Source organism: Cheilinus undulatus, linkage group 5 (assembly GCF_018320785.1).
Source record: "Cheilinus undulatus linkage group 5, ASM1832078v1, whole genome shotgun sequence".
Classification (NCBI taxonomy): domain Eukaryota; kingdom Metazoa; phylum Chordata; class Actinopteri; order Labriformes; family Labridae; genus Cheilinus; species Cheilinus undulatus.
The window spans coordinates 50011775-50034866 of NC_054869.1; the positions used below are offsets into that span (position 1 = coordinate 50011775).

General features: G+C 37.9%; 1 protein-coding gene across 1 annotated transcript in view; it reads left to right on the top strand.

The window, feature by feature from the left end:
* The first annotated feature begins 1337 nt into the window (after positions 1-1337).
* Positions 1338-23092, top strand: part of adgrd2 (adhesion G protein-coupled receptor D2) — a 92225-nt gene continuing 70470 nt past the window's right edge. Inside the window, exons 1-9 of the mRNA XM_041788251.1 lie at positions 1338-1437; positions 1616-1720; positions 1959-2016; positions 2151-2390; positions 3953-4582; positions 10623-10745; positions 10876-10970; positions 14584-14871; positions 20031-20142. Of these exons, the coding sequence (XP_041644185.1) occupies positions 1676-1720; positions 1959-2016; positions 2151-2390; positions 3953-4582; positions 10623-10745; positions 10876-10970; positions 14584-14871; positions 20031-20142 (1591 nt within the window). The 5' untranslated portion in view covers positions 1338-1437; positions 1616-1675. The remainder of the gene's footprint in view (positions 1438-1615; positions 1721-1958; positions 2017-2150; positions 2391-3952; positions 4583-10622; positions 10746-10875; positions 10971-14583; positions 14872-20030; positions 20143-23092) is intronic.

Genomic DNA, 23092 nt, shown 5'->3' on the forward strand with positions numbered 1-23092 from the left:
ACCGCACGGATTTTGTCCTGCCCCTCAGAGTTCAGCGTATTGAACTTTCTGGCGGCAGCTGCCTGGCAGCAGCCAATCACATCGAAGGAGGGAAAGAACCCGTCAAAGCAAACAATGGAGGAGCTCATAATGTTGGTGTCTGAATATCCTGAGCTCTACAACACGGTTCTTAGCCATTCAAAGGTTATTCTAAATATAAATACATATTCAACAATACGTTAAATGCATTGTGATTTTAGTTGTACAGTGTAAAAATATATGTATAGATATATATATATACGATTCAACTTTAATGTAAAATTGTGGAACCAACCATTGAAATGTATTTTCTAGGGGGAATTACTTACCGTATTTTTCCCTCTGTTTTTATAGTACATTATACATGTTAAAATACAGAGATTTTGAGGCATTTTACGTGTTTTTGGGGAGGGGGGATTATGATGGACTTGTGGGCAGGCTCTGCTGTGACGTTCACAGAAGCACCTCTACGTCACTGCCACCTCGTACTGCGGCAGCAGCAGCCGCTTTAAAAAACGCTTGGCATTTCGGAGGACTCCTCCGGCAGGGAGGCGGTTTTCAGGGTAGTTACCACGCGGCGGTTTGTAACTGGCTTAAGGCAACCATTAATTTAGGATGGTGTCATAGCAGTGCCTACAAAAATAGTATTACAATGATTATAAGTGTGACAATATGACCAAAAAATAAATAAACCCTCAATGAAATAAAATCTTCTCAGCCAGTCTCGATGTTTGCAGCTTACTTGTTTTGCCCTGGACTACATTTCAGGATCCAGTGACATCTATTATCTATACAACTACATTTATTTGCAAATGAAAAGACCCTTTAGGAAAACATTTGGTGAATGTAATGTGAATGCAGTTGATGTGAATGCTCCCAAAGCATGCTGCACAAATCCACCAGATGAAAGTCCTCCAACAAGACAGCCTCCACTGTTAACTGTAGGTTAATTTCACGACTAGCACTAATGTTTAATTGACTATGAAATGCAGCAGTCCAACTGATCTTTCAATGAACTTTAGAGTTCTGCAGAAGTCTGTGTGGTAAAAATGTCCTCTGCTGTCCCGCTCTTGATGGACTCTCTCTGCCAAACGCTTGACACTGCTTGCGCAAGTAGGGTTCTTTTAAAAAATGACTGCATTTGCATGACAAAGGCAGATGGCTTCAGAGTACTAAGGAGGGAGGGGTGGGGGATCTGAAGGAAGGCAGGAGACAGACGGGCACTTTTGGACAGACGCTCTGGGGATTGCTGGCTCTTAGGAGACCAGAAACTCAGCTGGATATGCTGGACGTTGAAGCCGGGGTTCTAGGTGAGGAGTCTGGACCTGATTTGGATTTGATCATACCACACATGGAGTTTGAGTTACTCAAAGGAACATTTTGCTGCTTTGGAGGGCGATGAGGATTCTACAACTGAAGGTACAGCAATGACTCAAGACATACTTTCCAGAATATTTGGAAACTACCTTTTAAAGAACATCTCCAGAATGAACTCTGCTCGCCTTGGTATGCAGAAGCCAAGGAAGCTCTGAGCTACAATTGATGTGAATATCAAAACTGAGTCTATTTTGTCTATTTTCTCCACATCTACATCCAGCAGGATTTTTTTAAAGAAACCCAGAGGTTTATTTCTGTTTGAGACACCACTGGCTCAGAGATGATTTGTGCCCTGCACACTGGACTCATGCTCTTCACTTTACTGGTAACAACCTTCTCATTTTGCATTCCTAGTACAGTGAAAATTGTTCATATTTCTGTGCCTCTTTTTTCCCACTATGCATGGATGTATTTAAATATTTAAGTGCTTCAGTCTGGAGTTTTAAAATTGCCAGTAAATTCCAGGAGAATTAAACTCCACATTGTGCATTCTGCTAATGGTAAATGCAGGGAAGTTTTCTGCAGAAACTGCATCAATGTAAACTTGACTTGTCCTCCTTTAGGTGGTATGTGAGAGTGAGCCCACACATGCTGGGCCAGACAGAGAGGGGGACTCGCATGGTGAGACTATTAATCACTTTTATTGGCCATTCAGAGACCAACAGTCTGAATCTGTTGTACTAATTTTTACGTCTTTTTAAATCCCCACTTGTTCTAAAAGTTATTCCTGCCTTGCTTTGTTTCTGACTCTACAGGACAGCCCAGACTGGCCCATCTCACTTCTCACTGGGCGTTTCAGCTGCTCAATAACTCGCTCTCCTACTCCAGGGCTGACAGCTTCTGCAGAGGTCAGTTCAGCTCCCTTGCCAACCTCGACCAATCAGAGGAGCAAGAAGGAGTCATGGAGCTGCTTCGACAGACAGGAGTTCGCCCACCCATCTGGGTCCAGAACCCAAACAAAGAAGCCAGCAAGCCGGTGGCCCTCTCAAAGCAATGTAAGAAAACTCTTCTAAGCTTATAGAAATAAGAGGTATGGCTCATTATAATGAGACTAATGCTGTAATACAGTTTTATTGAACATAAACATTTTTCAATGTATTCAGAACGTCTGTGGTTCTTTTCTGAACTTCTGCCACAGACTCTAAACGTGCTCTGTGGTCTCTATCTTCAGACTTTTTTTTTTTACAGTTTCTCTAGAACCTGTTTGTAATAGTGTTCATTCACCGCTGACCCTTCTGGAACCCATCAGTGTTAATTTCGTCGACTAGAACTATGACTAAAACTATTCATTGACAGTCTTTTCTTTCTATGACAAAAGCTAGATTAAAACTAACAAAAATAGATCTGTGATGACTAAAACTGACAAAAACTAGGTTTAGTTTTTGTCAAAATGACTAAAACTATATTAAAAAGTAGTTTAGTTTTCGTCGGACATTAAAAATCTGTTATAGTTCTCCACTGTAGGTAAATCTGTCAAAATTCTGCCTCTCAGCTGTAGAAAGCAGGGACCCTAGGTTTGGAAGGGTGAAGAGAACACACTATGATTTGGCACCACATTTAAAATAATAAATACTTGGACTAAAAGTAAAGACTAAAATGTGAGGACTTTTTATGAACTACAACTAGACTAAAATGTTTTGAGTTTTCGTCAACTTAAACTAGACTTAAACTAGAAAGGGTAGAAATGACTAAAATGGGATTAAAACTAAAATGCATTTCATTTAAAGCCTAAAACTAAAATTAAAATTAAAAATAGCTGCCAAAATTAAAACTGGAACCCACTACTCCAAAATAATCCCCTTAATGCCAAAGAAAAAAATCAGCATGGCTTGCATAAGCTTGCTTTGTGGTCTTTCTTCATGTCTGCCGCTGTGTCTCAGGATCGTATTGGAAGAACCAAATTTCATCGAATGTAATCACCAGGGCTGGGAGATTCATCGAAAATTAGATTGAATCCCAAAATGGCCTGCAGCAATTTTCAAATCACAGGAGGTGCAATATTTCTTTGGCCTAAAATTTTTGTCAAAATACCAGTTTTAAACTTTTTTTTTGCAGCAGAGATGTTATGCATATGCAATCATTCAAGAGCCATTTTTTGGAATACCAAAAATCCTACATTCTTTATTTTTGTACTTTTTTCTCATTAAGTATGACAATGAAAACACCTTTCAATGCAATAATTCACGTCAGATTTAAAAATTGCTGGAGCCTCTGCAATCTCAAAAACTGCAGTCACTCAGACATACGGATAGACTGAATCTCCCTCGTCATTCGTAGTATATCCACCATTCTCAGCCAGTGAGTGGCGTGCAACGGTAGTCCTTTCTGCTTCACAAAAAAAAAATGAAACCCTGACATGTCAAAGACAATACCTAGGCATTACTTGTAATAAATTAATCGTCATATTGTGTGATTCAGTTGTCCTACTATAGGATACCTGCTGCATTGCTCCTTATAATCATTATCAGCCAATCTGACTCACGGATGATCAAAAATGTGATCAGGGCATTCCTAATAAGAACCAAACATTCTGATTTCTTCCTCTGTTCTTTTTTAGATTCAGAGTTCTCAGCTCTAAGCTTCCCAAAGGATTCTCGTGAAGGGTTTGTCCGGGTCAACATGTCGTTTCCTGCCCTGCCATCAGTCAGTGTGTGTGTTCGTGTTCAGTGGAACCCAGAGTGGAATGAGGTGTCCACTATCTTTTCCTACGCTGCACCCGTCTTCACCAACGAGTTCCAGCTAAGAGGCCAAGCAGACATGCAGGGACGTATCCTGCTGGCACTGATCATCCATGGGAAGCACCTGCCTTATAAGGCGTCCTTTCCAAATGATGGAGCTTGGCATCACATCTGTGTCACGTGGCGCCGGAGCAATGGCCACTGGGCTATTTATGTGGACGGGGATAAGAAGGACTTGGGCTCAGACACAGACACTTCCAGAGATATTTATAGTGATGGGATACTTATTTTGGGTCAGGACCAAGATTCGTTTGGTGGGAATTTCACAGAGCCCTTTTTTGGGAATATCACTGACCTGAATGTTTGGAATATGACTCTGGAAACAAGGCATGTCCGTGCTCTCAACGCATGTTCACCCCTTGACCAAGAGGTGGTCTTTGGTTGGAGTTTGGACCACCTCAGCAAACACCTAGTGGTCCAACAGGTACAGGTCCTTCTGTTTTGCCCAGGTAAGATCACATAATCTGCTCAGTTCCATACTCATGTACTGTGCTGCATGCCTGTCCCCCCTCCTAAGTCCTAGCTGGCGTGCACTCACATGATGAATTAAATACTAAAACATGAAGACGACAACAGCGTTAACAATAAAAACTTAAACTAGTGGTTGACCAGTGTCATTATTTCAGAGCCGATACCGATTATTGGTAGGCGGTGAGGCTGATAACAGACATTTCTAACTGACGTTTAATATGATGGCAAAATGTAATAAATAGGCAAAAGTAAAATTGCATGATCAAAAATTATGAAAAATGAACATTTATAGCTCTGTTTCTGTCAGCATGAAAAACAACAGTAGCAACAGGTAAACAGGAAGTGATTCCATACCCTAACTGTGTCAGTGGCACCCAGGTTTCAATGCTGATTGGCGTTTGAGTTCTATGAACTTTTTAGGATCTAAAAGTGATAGAATAAGAAGTATTGCACACTCAAAGTAGCTGGTTTAGCTTAAGTAAATTAAATAAAATCTCGGTTTTGAACAATTGAAACAAATAATTCTAAACTAGAATTGTACACATCAAATAATTAAGTTAGCATAAGTATTTATTATTCAGAAATATTAAGTTAGTGTCATTGCAGTTCATGTAAAATAAACAAGTTACTCAAACTCACAAAAACCAGGCTTAGTTTACTTGTGATTTCTGAGGCGATGAGTTTCCACATTTTTAATTTAGCTCAACTCATTTTACTTTACAGTGTCGAGACCAAAAGACAACAAGCAATAACTGCAGTAATGAAAACAAAAAAAAATCAGGAATACAATCCAAGTTCTTTAAAATATTTTTCAGATCTAACAATTGTACATCATGCCTAAACTGCACACGTGTTCTTCTGCACATGAATGGGTAATAATACCCGCCAAAGCCCACCTCCTCCATCCATGCAGGGGCCAATGGTGTTCACTGGGCCCAAGCACAGCACAAATGTGAGTGAAACCTAAAAGTCCAGTGTTAGTTGGAATCAAATAATAGATCAGCTTTCTTTAAATGTAATTTTACGACGTGAGTTTAATCATGTCATAACAACACAGATCATAGTGAATTTCATGGGATCTTTTTGTTGAAACATTTGAGATCCAGGGCTGAATATACAAACAATCAGAGAATTTTCCACCTGCTTTTTCCAGTTAATGCTCCATTGCTTGAAAAACTCAGCCAAGTTTGCAGCTTTTCCCGGCCTGAGCTCTGCTTTCAGTCCTGAATAAGACCTCCAACTGTGTCACTTAAGTGGCCTTATTTAAAGGCTGAGGACTCTGTTTCACAATGTTAGTCTAAACATAGCCAGATTATAAAAAGCCCATTTGCCCTCAGCCTTCTGACTATCTGAGGCTCATTAAACCAGTGTACTTTTGCAGAAACAGATTATTTTGTCAGTGCGCTATGGGAATTATTGACTATACTACAAAAATAAGACTCTGGTTCTGCTAAATAGGAAGTTCTAACAAAGTTTATTTTTGTAGATCAGTGAGGACAAGGGTAGTTTGACTTGGCACCAAGATACCCAGAACCTTCTCTGACATCTGAAAACCTGGAGTCATTGGAGCATGCCTCAGTAAAAGATTAAAAATGTCCACTGAATGCATTCTGTCAGGTCTGAGAAAATAACTCTGCTAGGTTTCTAAGCAGACATTACCGAGCTCACTCGCTGTTGAGTTCATGTCATTCTGGGCAGATTTATAGATCAGAGAGAGGTGACAGGAAAGAGAGGCTTTCCTTTTAGGATGGTGCTCGATGGTGATGGATGGGTCAATTAATGGAGGACTTTTTACCCAGGAGACCATAGGTTTGAAGTCCCATATCAACAAAATATCACTATTGAGCTCTCACTATAACTTACTCTATAATGTGCTTCCAAAACTTAACTGATTAGTTTTAACTATATTGACTCAGATCACCTTATATTATCATGATTTCAGAAGGAGGAAAGTAGATCTCTCCAAAAAAGCCAAAGGATGTCTAAAAGATGCAGAGCAGAAATTACCAGCGTGCAATTAATACATGAAAATGAGATGACCATGGGTTTTGTCAGCATTAGGATCAAAACATGAGGGCATTTGGAGAATAACATATAAAGAAACAACTGTGAATAACCTCGCTAGAGCCCTGTGCATAGCTCTTTTCTTAATCCAGCTAAATTTCTGATCCACTCCTGCCTGCATCCTGCATGGATTCTCAATGCCTGGTAAATATTCAGAATAACAGACAGAGTATTTGATTAAAGGAAATTTTTATATGTTCACTTAAGCTTCACTCTGATTAAATGTCCTCTCTGAGTGAAGGAAAACCTGAGAAAACCACATCTCTGTCTGTGTGTGGCAGCACCACACATGGATAAAAACAAACAACAGCTGAGGGTCTCAGACTGATTTTACTCCTGGTTATGATTCAGTACTAGCAGCATCAAAGTAACACTTGCATGCATGCATTCTCCATGTGGTATTAACACACCATTTATCATCTTTTAATTCAAAGTCATGCAGAAGTGGAATTTTTCCCTGATCTCTGGAAAGTTTGTGTGTCATAAAAACTGCAGCATGCTTCCATCATCTCTCACAGACAGTATTCTATTTTTGCAATGCAGTTGCAGTATTCAGCAGTAGATGCTAGTGCATTAAGGCCAATTTGCATAGAAAGGGTGAGTTTTCCCTAAATAACTGCATATTAGCTCAGCATTAAGCAGCACCAGTGCATGTTGACTTATTTACAAAGTTATAGTGCATGCACTTTTTTGTAGAGATTAAACAAAGCATCATATGGCCCACCTGCCGAGTCAATCTGGCAACACAGACAGACCCATATTAACCCACTAAAGCCTGAAAACACAAATTACAGCCATAAAATTCTCATTTTTTGGAACTGAAATGTTTATTTCACTTTCTACTAAAATAATAATAATAATAATAATAATAATAATAATTTCCATAAAATTTAACATGTATATTTTTGTATCTCATTTGATACATTAGGTGTTTCTGTTAACTGATAATCCACTTGAGGGCATTTTTATAATTTATCTGATTATATTCAGAAGTATTTTTTTAGTAATTTATTGAGCATATTGATTAGAGAGAGGTATCATAAAGTATGTATCAAATATGATACGACAGACTTTAAGGGGTTAAAGCATGTTTACGTGGCACCGGCGACTACAGACGACAAAACAGCAATTCAACTGTGATTCCTGAGTCCTTAGCTATGTTTACATGGACCACTTGTAGTCAGGATAAATGCCTGATCTGAATAAAAAATGCTTCATACACACTCCATTCGGAATAAAATCTTCCTATGGCCCAACTAACTGCTCCCGATTGGTCAGGTGGATTTCTGATATATTTGATATTTTGGTCGTACGACCATGCTCATGATTCTGAATGCAGAACCATGAGCAGAATCCTCAACTTTGGAGTATTCTTTAAGTCATCATGACAACAGCAGGAAGGACTTTCCAATGCTCACCCTCGCCTGCTATAATACGGAAATGGACGAGCAGGAAATATTCCTACCCACAGACCTCCAGCTGACACAGATGGTGATGCTGTTTATGTTTATGGAATAGAGAAAGAGTGAGGATTTGACTTGAACTTCAGCTTCAGTGTGTGAGACTATTTCCTAGGAAACTCCACCGATATCCATCACAGTCCATCCTGACTTCACTTGTTCAGTTTGAGCACTCAGGTCATGACCATCGGACCGTATCAGTGCTAATTTCGTCGACTAAAACTATGACTAAAAATGTTTGTCGACAGCCACTTTTTCCATGACAAAAACTAGACTAACCTCTGATTTCCATATACAGCGTGCGCGCCACGTACTGAAGTGCCGCGGGTTTTCTCCGACCAAAGGAGAGCGACCTTGCCCACTGGAAGCGAGTCTAGAGCGCAGTGCCGCAGCGCGCAGTCCTGATCAGTAGGAAAAGATCACAGGAGAACTGTGAGTTCACACAGGAATAGTATGTCAACAGTGGACTGTTTCCTTTTGGGGTTAATTTATCATCCTTTCTGGTATAAGTCCATGATATTATTGCTTCCTCCATTGAGTGAGTACATTAGGAAGTTAAAAGGTTAATGTTTGCTTAAAGGATCTGTGGTTTTTATGTAAAATTCTATGGCAAATATTCCCAAAAGTGAACTTTTCCTCGTCAATGGCGCCATTGTAGCTCTGTGACCCACTGACCTCTTGGTGACCCTTTGCTCTCGCATCAGGATGAGACGTAATGCTGGTATAGTGATGATTTATGATCAGGAGTCCGTGCATTGTGTTGTATTTTGAAAGAACCGAATGTTCTACACTTATGACTTCCATGGTTGGTGCTTTCTGAACGACAGTGAATTTACGAGGTTTAGCAGCTGCCAGCACTGAAAATAGACCTGCAGCGTATCTGAAACGAAGCAGAGCGAAGTGTCGGTCCAGGCACGTGCTGCTGCTGGTCTGGAGCGCCGGTTATGGAAATGCTCTGATAGACTAGAGAGGGAGCGAAGTGCTCCGCAGTACGATTCGCCGGCGTTCCGCGGCGCGCACGCTGTATATGGAAATTGGGGGTAACAAAAATAGATCTATGATGACTAAAACTAGACTAAAATGTAATGTAGTTTCTGTCAGACATTCAAAATCCACGATATTTCTCCTCTGTGGGTAAATCTGTCAAAAAACTATGCATCTGTAGCTATTCTGCCTCCGTACTGAAAGTAGGGACCCCAAGTTTGGTAGAGTGCAGAGAACACACTACCATGATTAAGTACCAGCTTTAGGCAGGAAAATAAATGCTTGGACTGAAAATATAGACTAAAATGTGAGGACTTTTTATGGACTGAAACCAGAATAAAATGTTTTTGAGTTTTTGTTGACTAAAACTACACTGAAATTTAAAAGGGTAGAAATGACTCAAATGGGACCAAAAATAAAAGAATTTGTCTAAAGACTAAGAATAGGACTAAAATTAAAAATAGCTGCCAAAATTAACACTGGACCGTATAGTGTGAGCACAAAAATCATGCACCATGGTCGTGCGTTGTAAGCAATTCAGTCTCACTGTGTGGCGACTGACGACTGTTAGAGTCTGCTTAAAATCACAGTGAGCTCGCAGTGAGAGGAATGTTGAGATATAGCCTCAATCTGCAGTAGTCCACCAGTAAACACAAGGCACAGCTTAATTGTATTCATTTATTTTACTAAATAGTATAGCACTGTTTTCCTTACAAACAATTTGATGACAAAATAAGCACGAAGGAGTTGCCCTAAGGCTCTTGGATCATAATTTATTCTGCTCATCATGCATCATCCAGGTTAGGTGCTGCTGCAAATTCAACTCCATTTATTTATGTTGCCAACGGCTTCATTGCACATAGCATGCTTGCATACTCCATGTACTAGGAGCTCAGAGACTATGCATAGGCTGGTATTTGCATAAGAGGTAGGAAAGTGAGTCACTGGAGATGTATTGTTAATCCAGAATGTGAATGCATGTACTAATTTGCGGTCTTCTTTGTTGATGATTACCCAGCGTGGATTCAGAAGCCAAATGTAAACAGGGTCTGCCTTAGTTTTATTCAGACAGTAGAAGAATGAATGCTAATGAGATTAAGACACCTTTAGAAAAACACAGGGATGACTGAGGACTCAGAATGAAAGGGAGTGAGACAGGAAATCAGGGAGGAAGGGAGGGCTGGATGGTTGGAGGGGATTCCCGCCGTTCCAGCAGTGCGGGGGCAGCTTTGGGAACAACAGAGCTCCATGCTGTGGTGAACATTTACTCCCCCACTATCTCAGTTTTGTTTTCTGCTTCACTGTCCATACAGTCACGTTTCATTTTGAAACATGTAAAGCTTGAATTTCCTTATTAAATAATTTAAACAAATGTTTCTTTAGATTTCCTAATGCCTTTGTTTCTTGAATAGTTTTGCATTTGTACCCATTGTTCACAGTGAGGACACTTTTGAGATAACTCTTGTGTGTCTGTGTTTCTGAATGTGTGATCATGTGAATGTGTTAGCAGCAGCTCTCCAGCAGATGGAGCTGCAGGGCTGCAGGACTCTGCAGGGCTGGTCCAATCAGCTCCCACTGTTTGACCCGACGGATTGTTCTGATCATCTACCGTTCATCTGCAGGAGCAGTAGAGGTGAGCCTCTCACTCTCTCATTAAAAGAAAAGTATGTTATATAAAAGGTGATAAACTGAATAAATAAACTAAAAGATGAGCTCCCTGAGCAGCAGAATATTTTAACATCTATATATTGTCTTTGGCACAGAGCGATACCTGAAGATGAAGCAGATGAGTGAATCTCAGAGCTCGCAGCCGTCTGCCTTCATGAACCATCTGATGAAACTTTCAAACAAAACACAGGTAAAAAAAACCCCACACATCTTTATTTAGCTCAAAATTTTCCTCCTTTTTAAAATGTCTTTTTTTTACTTTCCATCTTTTGCCACCACTTTACTGACCTGACACGATCACACTTCAATATTACGTTTTCATCCTTCAAACATGCCCATAGTACTTTACTTTAATGGAAAACAAGAAAAAAGATTTTAATATAAAACTGCAAAAACAAGCCTATATATCATCAATAAGGCAGATTATAATGCTCACATGAATCCACTTTTTCTAAATTCTAAATTAAATGAAATGTTATGGTTTGTTTTATTATTAAATAATGCAAATGATGTTCAGAGCAAAGTCAAAAACGCTCCCTGACTCAGTAAAGAGGTTCTTTTCAATTCAGTAGAGTCCGTATAATCTCTGAGGTGTTTGGAAATTTATTGTGCAAAAAAGCTAAAAAAGGTATGAAAAGGAGATGTGTGTCTATTGTTGGAGTAAAATTCTGGAAAGAAGCCAATATGAATTTAAAAACATGTAATTCTCTTTTGGTTTTCAAGAAAATGGTTTGTAAAGCTATCTTTGAAGCTTATAAGTGTTGCTGATATTCTTTTGTTGTTTCTTTGCTCTTCTGGAAGTTGGTCGCTTAAATAGTTGAAAATGTAGGATAGGCTTTTAGAAGCAGTTTGCTTCTGCCTATGCCTTTTCAGTCATTGTTCCACACATGACTATTGATTTTGTTTGAAATGTCTATGCTGTGCAAAATGTTTGGAACTGTGTTATGATTGCATAAACTAAACTAACTAACTAACTTAAACAAGAAAAAAGTAAATCAGTGTATCCTAAACAACAAACTTATGGAGAAATAATCATGACAACATTGAATGAACAGAATCTAAACAAAAAACAACCTTTTTACTGCCTCAAATATGCATAAAATATGTTCAAATGTTTATGAAACTACTTTTTCTCTAACAACAGGCAGTAAGGATGTCAACAAAAATGTATAAATATAAAGAATGTGGAATATTTCACTCATAAATCTAAAGAGAAAGGATTTTGAATATTCCAGAGTCAAATAAATTGTAGAAGAATATAGAATATTTTAAATCTTCATCTTTTAAAATAGGATGTGGCTTGTTTCAGAGTCCTGTAAATTATACAAGAATATGGAATATTCCTAATCTAAATCTATAAAAACAGATGTGGAATATTCCATAGGTTGTGAAATTGATGAGATTCAGGTATTTTCCACAACTTACCAATTAAACAACAGTTGGAATATTCCAGAATCATATAAATTATACAAAAATATAGAATATTCCATATCCTTACCTGTTAAAAACAGATGTGGAATATTCCATATTGTTTAAAAGCGCATTGGATTCTGAAATATTCCAAATCTTTACCAATTCACAAAGTTTTGCACCACTGCAAAATCTAGTAAATGACAAGAATATGGAATGTCCAAATCTTCATTTATTTAAAAAAGATGTAGATTTATCCATAATCCACATGCTTTTTAATGGATGAATTTGGAATATTTAATTTCACATACAGTGCTTAACATTTTTATTAGACCACCTGTCATATTTGTCTCAGAGACCATCCAGCATCATGAAGTGCTTTAATGCGGACTCTTTCATTTTCAGTGAGCTCTCCACGTTTTACCATTTTGAACAGGAATGAGGAATTTCAAATTGAATTCACCCAAATTTGAGCCGGCTCACTGGGCTTCTCTGAGAAGTCAGAAATTAATCAAGCATAACATTCAACCACTAAAACTTATTTTCTGTTCAGGAATGCAAGTAAATAACTATAATTTGACATATTAATCAAGAAATAATAATGTGCTTTACAGTTTTTTCATTTTTTTTATAAATAAGTAAATTTGAAATTTCATGGATAACAAAAATAAATATATTTTAGCATTAAAAATATCATTTTGGTTAAAGAGCTTCTACATATTGGTGTATTAACCATTGCAGAAAGATAAAAAATGATTTAGGTAATTACCAATGCTGTTAATTTAGGGCAGCTGTGGCATAAACCTTACTTTGGTGAGGGTTAGGGTGGTCTAATAAATTTGTTAAGCACTGTTTATCTATGATTAGATTCTGATTATTCCAAATCCCTTTTTCCAGCTTCAGTTGTGGACATTCCACATTCTCACGAACTGAACTGCAATTAGAAAAATTCCAAGACTAGGATCTGGAATATTCGGTATTTTTGTTATAGTTTATTAGATTCTGGTGTATTCCACAGCTTAATCCATCAAAATAATATTTGGAATATTCCAGAGTCTAATAGATTAGACAAAAATACTGAATATTCCACATCCTTATCTGTTATTCCTTATTGTTGTAATGTTTATGAAATTCTGGAATTTCTGAATCCAATAATTTATATAATAATGTGAATATTCCAAATCAATCTATTGAAAAAACACTTGGATTATTGGTTAATCTACATGCTTCCTTAATAAATGAAGATTCCACTTTCTTGCATAATTTCTTAGGTTATGGAATATTCCAACACTTTGTCAGTAGATAAAGATTTATAATATTCCAGAATCTTATTAACTTTATAACAAATATGGAATCTTCCACATCTGTTTTTTAAACAAATCAGGATGTGGAATGTTCAATTTTCCTGTACAATTTATTCAATTCTGGAACAACTGAAATATTCTTTGAAAAGATTAGGATTTGGAATATACCAGAATCTCATCAACTTTGCAAAAAAATATTGAATATTCCTATAAACTGTACAAGAAAACTGACAATTTCAAATACTAATTTATCAAAAAGAGATGTCAAATACTCAGTTTTGTCTAAAGTTGATGAGAATCTGGAATATCACAAAATTTATTTAAAAGATTTGGAATTTCTATAACCTGATAAATTACAAGTGAATTTTCAGTATTCCACATCTTCATCGATTTAAAAAGGATGGTTATCATTTTGGAATGGTTATGATTAGTTTTATTTTAAGATCTCACAGAATTGGAGTAAATAAAAAAGTCTGATGTTTTCACTTTGGTGGAATCACTGTGTCATAAGTGTTTTTACCACACTGAGACTGAAACCAGGCCTTGGATATCTCTTAAGTTTTATCCTCCGTATGTGTAGATGGGAAACTTTTTTTATTTTTTCTTGTCAGGTTTTGTCAAGGGACGGGTTTTTCAGATGCTCATACAAATAAAGTTATCTGTATTCTAAGATGTTCAAACACCTTTTGTTTTGTTTTTTTTTTGGCTTGCACATAAAAATAAAACACCTGCCATTTTTTTCCTTGAAAGCCTAATGTTTCATACTGTCAACAACTTTTATTCAATACTAAATTTATTTCAATACAACAGAATAGCCTGAATGTTTTAAAAATAAAAATAGCATAACCCTGGACTATACAGCATGCTATTTAAAAATAACTGACTAAACTAATTTAGTTATACAGTCCTCCAGCAGCACAGCCAATATGTGACAGTCTGAACTGACCTTTATTCATCATGGAGAGACAGAGCATAGCTAAAGGCCACATGGAGCTCCAGCTCCATCATAGTAATGTCAGTAGTGTTAGTGATAAACCATTTTACTGGTATAAGATAACAAAGTCCTGACGTCTCTGTCTCCACTCCCAGGCTGTGCTGGGAAATCAGCCGGCTGAGCTGAGCAGCCTGGCTCAGGCGTCTGCCCTGCTGGACGTCTCTGTCCAGGCCCTGGAGGACACCCAGGAGGGACTGCAGCCAACCGACATGGTGTCCCTCATCCAGCTGCTGTCTCTGGCTGCTGACGTCCCCTCGCAGCCCCTCGCTGATACCACCAATCACAGCCAGGACAGCATCCAGGAGCTCAGCCAGAACTTCATCAGCGTGGCCGACAGCATCATCAGTGAAGACAACGCCCTCAAGTGGCAGGCCATCAAGGAGGTACACGCTCTCCCTTCATCCACTGCTCTTATGTATGTGTGATTTCTGATTTCTTATCTGAATCGATATTATTTTATAGATAAATAAAAACATTTTTTAAATGTGAGACTGACGTCCCCAGTGGTCGCAACAGTAATGAAGATAAATCAGTGTCATTAAGGTAAAAAGAGCTTCTGCTGCTTTCTATGTCAACTGCAAATACATGATTTTTCAAATCCAAGCCCTTTTTGTTGCAGTGGAGAAAAAATAAAATTATTTAACTTCCCTTGATTCTTCTGTCGATTGCAGATCAGTACAGTCTGTGTAAAAGATGTGACATCACCAGAGCAGAATTCATCGCACCTTAAGAGACAGCTAATAATACTGACAGTGGCATAAATGTTTTCTTCCATGAAGTAATGTCTTCTTTAATAGGATTTGGTCTTCTAAGATGTAAGGTGTGTTCCTCTATTATACAGACTTTTGTCTTTAGACATAGTTTTAGTTGACAAAATGAACACTGGATACCACTGGATACCAGCCCTCATGGACTCACGCACCTTGCAGCTTTTGCCACTAAAGTCCTTGAGGGCTCAGCGCTTACACTTTAGGGTGGAGATTGGGAATGGGTGTTACCCCACATCTTTGCAAATGACGGCTTCGATTGGCTCCAGCCCCGGCAATCCTGCAGGGGACAAGAAGTAAAGATAATTATTAATAATAATAATAATAATAATAATAATAATACATTTTATTTATAAGCGCCTTTCTGGGCACTCAAGGTCACTTTACAGATAAAAATGAATAAAATAAAAACAACAGATAAATGCAAACAAAATATAAAATAGGACAAAGTAATTACAGAGAGTAGGCTAATCTAAACAGGTGGGTTTTGAGCCTGGATTTGAAGAGAGGGAGAGAGTCAATGTTTCGGATGTCTGGTGGGAGTGAGTTCCAAAGTTGGGGAGCAGAAATGTGACTAACACCAATAAACACTTAAATCTAAAGACTGGATTTAAAATAAATTCCAAAATAAACTGTTACACACTTTAAGCCTTTAAAAGACATTACAGTAACACTTGCACACAGAAAGGTTGGTAACACTGTATTTTAGTGGGTCCTAATTACCTAGTAATCATCCAGTTATTTCTCAAGAATAAGTTGCAATCAACTGGTAATAATTTAGCATTATACCACATTATACCAAGTAATAAATCTATGATATTAAGGAGGTTTAAGCCTAGTAATAATGTATTAATTATCAGGAAATTCCTTGCAATATTGTGGCAATTCTTGAGTACAGTGTTACTCAACCCTGCTCATCCAAAGAGCCAAATTGTTGAAAAACACCTTTGCAAGAGCCACAAATCTAAGTGGGGAAAAGTGGTAAAAAAAAATGTATTACAGTTTTTCTCAGTCGCTTTGGTACATTTCTCAGATCAGAATTGAAATTCTCAAAACTAGCTGTTCAGTCTTCACATCATTGTGTCACTTGTGCACATCAAAAAAGCAGTTTCTCATTTCTTTCAGCAAGTTGCAAATGCTTTGGTACATCCATGCAAATGATTATGTACAATTCTTTGCTGTTTTCTACATTATCAGTTGCTTATGTCATGTTGATCAAAATGTATTATCATGGGTCTCTGCTGAATAGTCTCACCCCTCACAACATTAAGGCATTAGTTCATCGCATAAGTCTTCACATGCAAAATGGTTGAACATTTTGTCATAATAGCTATGTCAAGCATTAGACTTTTTTTTCCTAAATCTGTCCTGAATTGGTAAATTGCTCCCAGGTGAATCTTGGGAAATGTGTGAAGCATTAGATCAACCAATGATCAAGGAATTTGACTGAGGAGAATTTGATGATTGAGGAATTTTTTCAGCATGGAGATGGAAAGTATATGATCGCCAGCCACATACACAGATGACCCTTCTGGCTGCCATGGATGCAGCGTGTGATGACATTACAGCAGATACCTGCAGAGGTTGGATAAGACCCTCTAAAAGACTCTTTCCACGCTGCGTCACAAGAGAAGATATTCGTTGTGATGTGAATGAGAATTTGTGGCCCAACATACAGGAACATCAGGAGGTGTAGGAAGACTGCACTGTAATTCCTATAGCACTGCATGTACAGTTTTCCCTAAGAAGACTGTCCTGTGTTCACATTTCTACTTTTGTTTTTTCTTTATTTTTTTTTCCTTTGTGATATGCAGTTCTGTCTTTTTCTTTCTGTGTCGCAATGACATGGTCTGTCAACAAATTACAGTACAAACAGTAAAAGCGTAAATGTGAATCGTGTCCAGTCTCTTGCAATCTCCCACATACACTAAGGTGTAACTTACAATTTACATTAATTGTCATCAAAACTTTAGCCATAGTTTACATCAGAACATCCCTCCAGAGTACACTGTTATATTGACAACATGACTAAGCAATCTGACTGTCTTATCCGTACACAATGACACAAGGACTTATCATTCTGACGGCACTGACATGTTCATTGACACAGAAATTCACTTTTTAGAGATAAACTAAGAATTTTGAGCAGGAGACTGGCTTTTGCAGGTAATCCATGGTGTTTTGCTATTTGTACAAATTGTTTGAGAAATGCGCTTACTATTTTGCAAATGTCGAGGATGATTCGAGAAATGTACCAAAGCGACTGAGAAAAACTGTAAAATGGCAATAAAAACGAGTTAAAGCTGGTAAACAAAAGGGTCAAAAAGCAGCATAAAATGGCAAAAACTGGGCAAAAAGCAAGGTTGTTGAAGTTAACTAAAACTAACTAAATAACTAAAACTAAAATTTTAAAACCATTTTAGTTAACTGAAACTAAATAAAAACTAAGCTTTACCAAAACTGTATAGTGGCTTACAAAACTAGCAAAAATAAAATAAAAAAGGAGACAAAATATCCTTAGTTTTAGTCTTTGACACAACCATACTGACTGGCACCGACACCCAAGTCTGGGGAATGTAAAAATGGCCTGATCTGATTGGTTAAAACTTCACACAGTGGTAGTTTTATGTCTGGAGTTTTATTCAAACATCATCATTAAGTAAATAAAACGATAAGTGAAGAGTAGCCTGTTTTAATATATATTTAAAAATGTATGAGGCACACTCAGCCCCGACATCTATCCATAAAAACTAAAACTAACACTAAAACTAATAAAAACTAAACTAAAACGAAGCATTTTTACAAAATAAAAATTAAACTAAACTAAACTAACAAACCGACAGTCAAAACTAATAAAAACTGAACTGAAATTGAACAGAAAGTGAAAACAAAATAAAAATAGAAACTGATGAAAATTCCAGAAGTATTATGACCTTGGTGAAAAGTCACAAAAATGGGGATAAAAGTGGCAGAAACGGTTGAGAGGTGACAAATAATGAGTTACTGGTGGCCAAAACAGTCACAAAGTTGGCAAAAAAAATGGGTGAAAAGTGTTTAAAATGGGCAAAAACAGCAAAAAGGTAGGAAAAATGGGTAAAAATGGGTAATGGCAAGAGGTAACTTAAATGGGCAAAAGGGGAAAAAAATGCAATTTGCTTAAAGCAGGATAAAAGAGGCAGAAAGTGGTGTAAAATGACAAAAACGGTATGAAAAAATTGGCAGACAGTAGCAAAAAGAAGTGGCAAAAATGGGCAAAAAGCAGTGAAAATTGATTCGAAAGTGGCAAAAAATGCAAACAAGGGCAAAGGAGACACAGACATAAAATAATAGGTTGACAATTAAGTTTGACCCTTAAAGCCTACTGTGTAAGTGTTGGTAACAAACTGGTTAATGCTACTTGCAAGGGATAATTTCTGAGGTCAAAGTTTCCCTTTTTAAAGTTTTCTGGGGTAATAATTTTTCAAATTAAGTCATAAAAGAGCCACAAACCCTAAGAAAAGAGCCACATGTGGCTCCAGAGCCACACGTTCAGTATCACTGCTCTAGTATTTAGGTGGTTTTTTACCCTTACCCTTACACACCCTGCTGTTTTTAGAGTCATTTATATATGCTTTTAGTACAAGTACTTTAGGCCACAGTTTTTGAAGCCAATGTTTTATGATTTCTTTATTTTGGCCCACTATATTAAAGTAAGTCATTCCTGAATAATTCTAAATAGTTTTTAGGACCAGAGTCAGGGTTAGGGGGTAGGGTTGCCATCTAATTACCAGAGAATTGCTGCAATATCACACGACATTACAGGATAATTCATACATTATTACTAGGTAAATACTGTCTTAATACACCACATTTCCAAGATATAACTTAATAAAATGCCAACTTATTTCAAGGTGATGACCACCTTATTACTATAAAATTACCTGGTATTTAGGGCTCACTAAAACAAAGTGTTATCAAACTCCTGCATTCATATTTCTGTGATAGATAGATAGATAGATAGATAGATAGATAGATAGATGCAGTTTCAGCTCTAAAGCAGTAGAGGGCAGTATGCTTTTACAGATCCACATTTATGTTACCTAGCTCAACATCTTAATTGGAAAGTTACCAAGAGAATAGCAGAACCGAGCTGACAAATGCTGAAGCAGCCCCCATAAATGTTGTAAAAACAATTTCTGCGAGGAAACCACGCTTTCCACAGCGGCCGCTCTGCACTCCCTCCAAACTCTATTACCGTACCAAGTCTGTTTTTGTTCCCCTCTGTCTCTGTGTTATTGATGTGTGCAACTTGATGAGGTTGCCTTATGACAAGTGTTGTGTTTCTCTTAGCGCCCCCCCTCCACCCCCACCCCCTTCCAGTCCTCTCAGCACTCCAAGGCCACCTCAGCCCAGACTCAATGGATGAACAGCACTCTGAAAAAAGCTGTGGCTGTACTCATCCACAAACCTCCCTCGCTCTGCTCCCAGCTCTGCCTCCAAGGCTCAGCTCTTAGACTGGGATATTGAATTCAGAGTGAGGGGTTTCAAAGCAGACAATGGTAAAATCTACGATTGTACCCTGCATTTTAGGCTGATCCATTGAACTGTGTATGCCCTTTTTCATCCAAACTGTGTGTGGGCTCTGGCAAACATTAAGCGGCGCTGAAAGCATTTTTCTATTGTGTGGCATTTGAATGGTCATTTTGAAATGTGCCTCTTCAGCCTTGATGAGCGTTCAGCAGGGCAGATTGGGTAAGTTTGACTCTGCTGAGATACGGGTGCTCTGTGTGTTTTAGGTGGTGAACGGCCCCATGGATGTGGTCAAGAGCATTGAGCGGATGGTGACCACCCTGAGCCCTCGCTTGATGGCAGAGACTGATCACCTGACCATTCATAGCCCTAACATCAGTGAGTCGCTCATGCACATACACACAGACACTGATACAAAAAGAATACAGAAATACACCAGAGGAATTTTCTATATAAATGCTGCATGCTTAACTAGCTGAGGGTCCATCGGGACAGTCCTTGAGGGGATGGTCTGCAAAATATGTTAACAAAAATATCTGAAAAAAACCCCCAGCAAATTAGAGTTTGTTTTCTTATTTTCATATCAACTGTCAAAATTCACTTTTTTTAACTTATGACTATTCTGTGATATTTCTCCAAACAAAATTAAAAAGAGGTATATTAAGTAAGATGAGGAAAATGTATTTTTCAAGCACCATTCATAAAGAGCAGTTCAAAGTGCTTCACAGAAATTAAAACTGAACATTTTTAACATTTAAACACATGAAGATAGCAGCAAAAATAGAAACAGCTTACAAGCAATGAAAAAATAAACATGCAATAAAAAAATTAATATTAATTGAACTAGCCTGGTTCCTGAGCCTTTCACCACCACTCCAACTCAAATCTATGTGATGCCTTCATTATCCATTTTAACTCTGTGGCTACGTATGGTCTAAGCTTAATCCTGCACTGGAGTGAGCGTGGGATTTTGGTAACCACACAAAAAAAAAAAAACTTGTAAAATGCCCTCATTGTCATCAGAGTGTATCCACAGCCTGTGTCCAGACTCTACATTGCCATGTCAGCCTCTTAAGGGCCTTTGTACACTAAGTCCATTTTTTTTTTACATTTTTTGCACAGTAAAAAATAATATTGAGCTCATTTCGTGCTAATTATTTGTACACATAGACACTGAAACTTATGTCTCTTGTTTTTCTAAGAACAGGTTTGATTTTTGTGTTATTTTAGTCATTTAGATGGATGATTGATGAGTCCGATCAGTATCTGCTGCTTCCTTCTCTCTCACTCCCTCACTCTCTTCACTAAACGGAGGTAAAGCAAGTCGGCAGTATCTTCTTTACAGAACAGGCATGTTAAACATTTTTAAGACTTTGAGACTTTGTTTCTCGAGGACGCGACACTGATAATATATGAATGGTTTTCTGTCACAGATTTTTAACCCTTTAAGCGCCAAAATCACAAAATTGCGACAAGCAACACTGCTGAATTAAACAGGCTCTAGCTGCAAACATGGTGCCTTATGTTGTTACTATTTTACACCAGGAGATGGCGGACATGATTAACTTCAATCCCAGCAGCATTTGTGAGCATGTTTCTATTCAAAGTTTTGGAAGTTTGAAGACGCACCACCGGTCGAGGAGACAAGGAAGTGGTAGAAGTGGTTGTAGTCGGAGCGTACAAGAGAGAAAGAGAGCGAAATGTAGGGAAAATACTCACAATATCAGGAGGAATAGTGGAATATTCACCCCTGTGACGATGACGTGAGACCGAGACTAGCGGTGCGTCGGAGCCACAGTGACTCCGACTCTTTTAAAATTGAGAGAAGAGTCAGAAGGGACGACAAACTTTCATGTGGTGTCATCCAGCCCAAAAGACGTTTGGGGAAAAATGGCCACTTTTGGAAAATATTAATTTTCAGTATTTACTAATGAAAATATTCAAAATAAAAATGTTTATCCATTGTTTTTATTATTATTATTATTATTATTATTATTATTATTATTATTATTATCATTATTATTATTATTATTATTGTTATTATCATTATTATTATTATTATTATTGTTGTTGTTGTTGTTGTTGTTATTATTATTATTGAATTACTTTTTGTACAGCACCTGTAAAAACAGAGGTTTTATAAAGTGCTTTGAAAATGAGAAGAATCACTATTAAGACAAAGCATCATCACACAAACATAAGAACACAAAAAGAAATATTAGGCCCAACAACAGAAGAACCTGTAAAAATTCAGCCAGCATTGTAACCCCAACATCATAAAAACCTAACAGACACATTTTAAAATCCTAGAACATTTTGAATATTGAAAAATGAATATTTTCATTTTATCAGCAACTTTTAATATGTAATAATTGCCATTATTTATATTTCGCTGTATGGCTGTTCTGGGATACTCATGCCCGTCTGTGAGCCAAGCAGAAACAGCCCACTTCCTGCCTTTCCTGTGCCTACCAGGAAAGCCTGGGGTAGCGAGGAAGCAGTTCATTACAACAGAATGACTTTGATTAAGCCATGACATAAAACAGGTCTATAAAAAATTAGTTTTAAGAAGCAATTTAAAAGATATTACTGATTGTGCAAGCTTATCTCCTGGGCCAGGTCATTTCAAAGTCGAGGGGCCCTGATAGAGAAAGCCCTGTCACCTTTAGATTTAAACCCCAACTTTGGAATGACCAGGAGGCCCCATTCCAGGATCTATGGCTGCAGTCTGGCTCATAGGGGTTAAATTTTCTGCTGAGTAACTTGGAGCCAGGCTCCTTTTAAGTGTTTTGAAAGTGTTGAGTAAAATCTTAAAATCAATTCTAAAACTTGCAGGAAGTCAGTGTAAGGGTGCTAAACCTCTATTACATGATACAGTATCGTCAGTTCAGTCAGACCCACTTAGTCAAGAAACACACAAAGTTTGCAGTCAGAATATTTTCATTTTATTTGCAGCTATTATTATGCACTAATTGTGGTGATTTAAATTTGGCTGTATGGCTGTTCTGGGATACTCATGCTGGTCCATGCAGAAACAGCCCACTTCCTGCCTTTCCTGTGCCTATGAGGAAAGCCTGAGGCAGGGGGAAAAGCAGCAAGGAACCCAGAGGAGAGCCGGCATCAGTGACGAGAAAATGACATTGATTATGTCAGATAGAGCATAAAGAAGGAGCTGGGGTGGAGGAGGGTTGCAAAAGCATGCTGCAAAAGGAGAGAGCTGGCAACCAGAGCAGCTTAATTATGGTAGGATGAGTACATTTAGCCGATAGGAAGCTTAGCATAAACCAGCTGGCAGTCAGCTGTAGGCTTCCATGGCATCAGCTGTGCT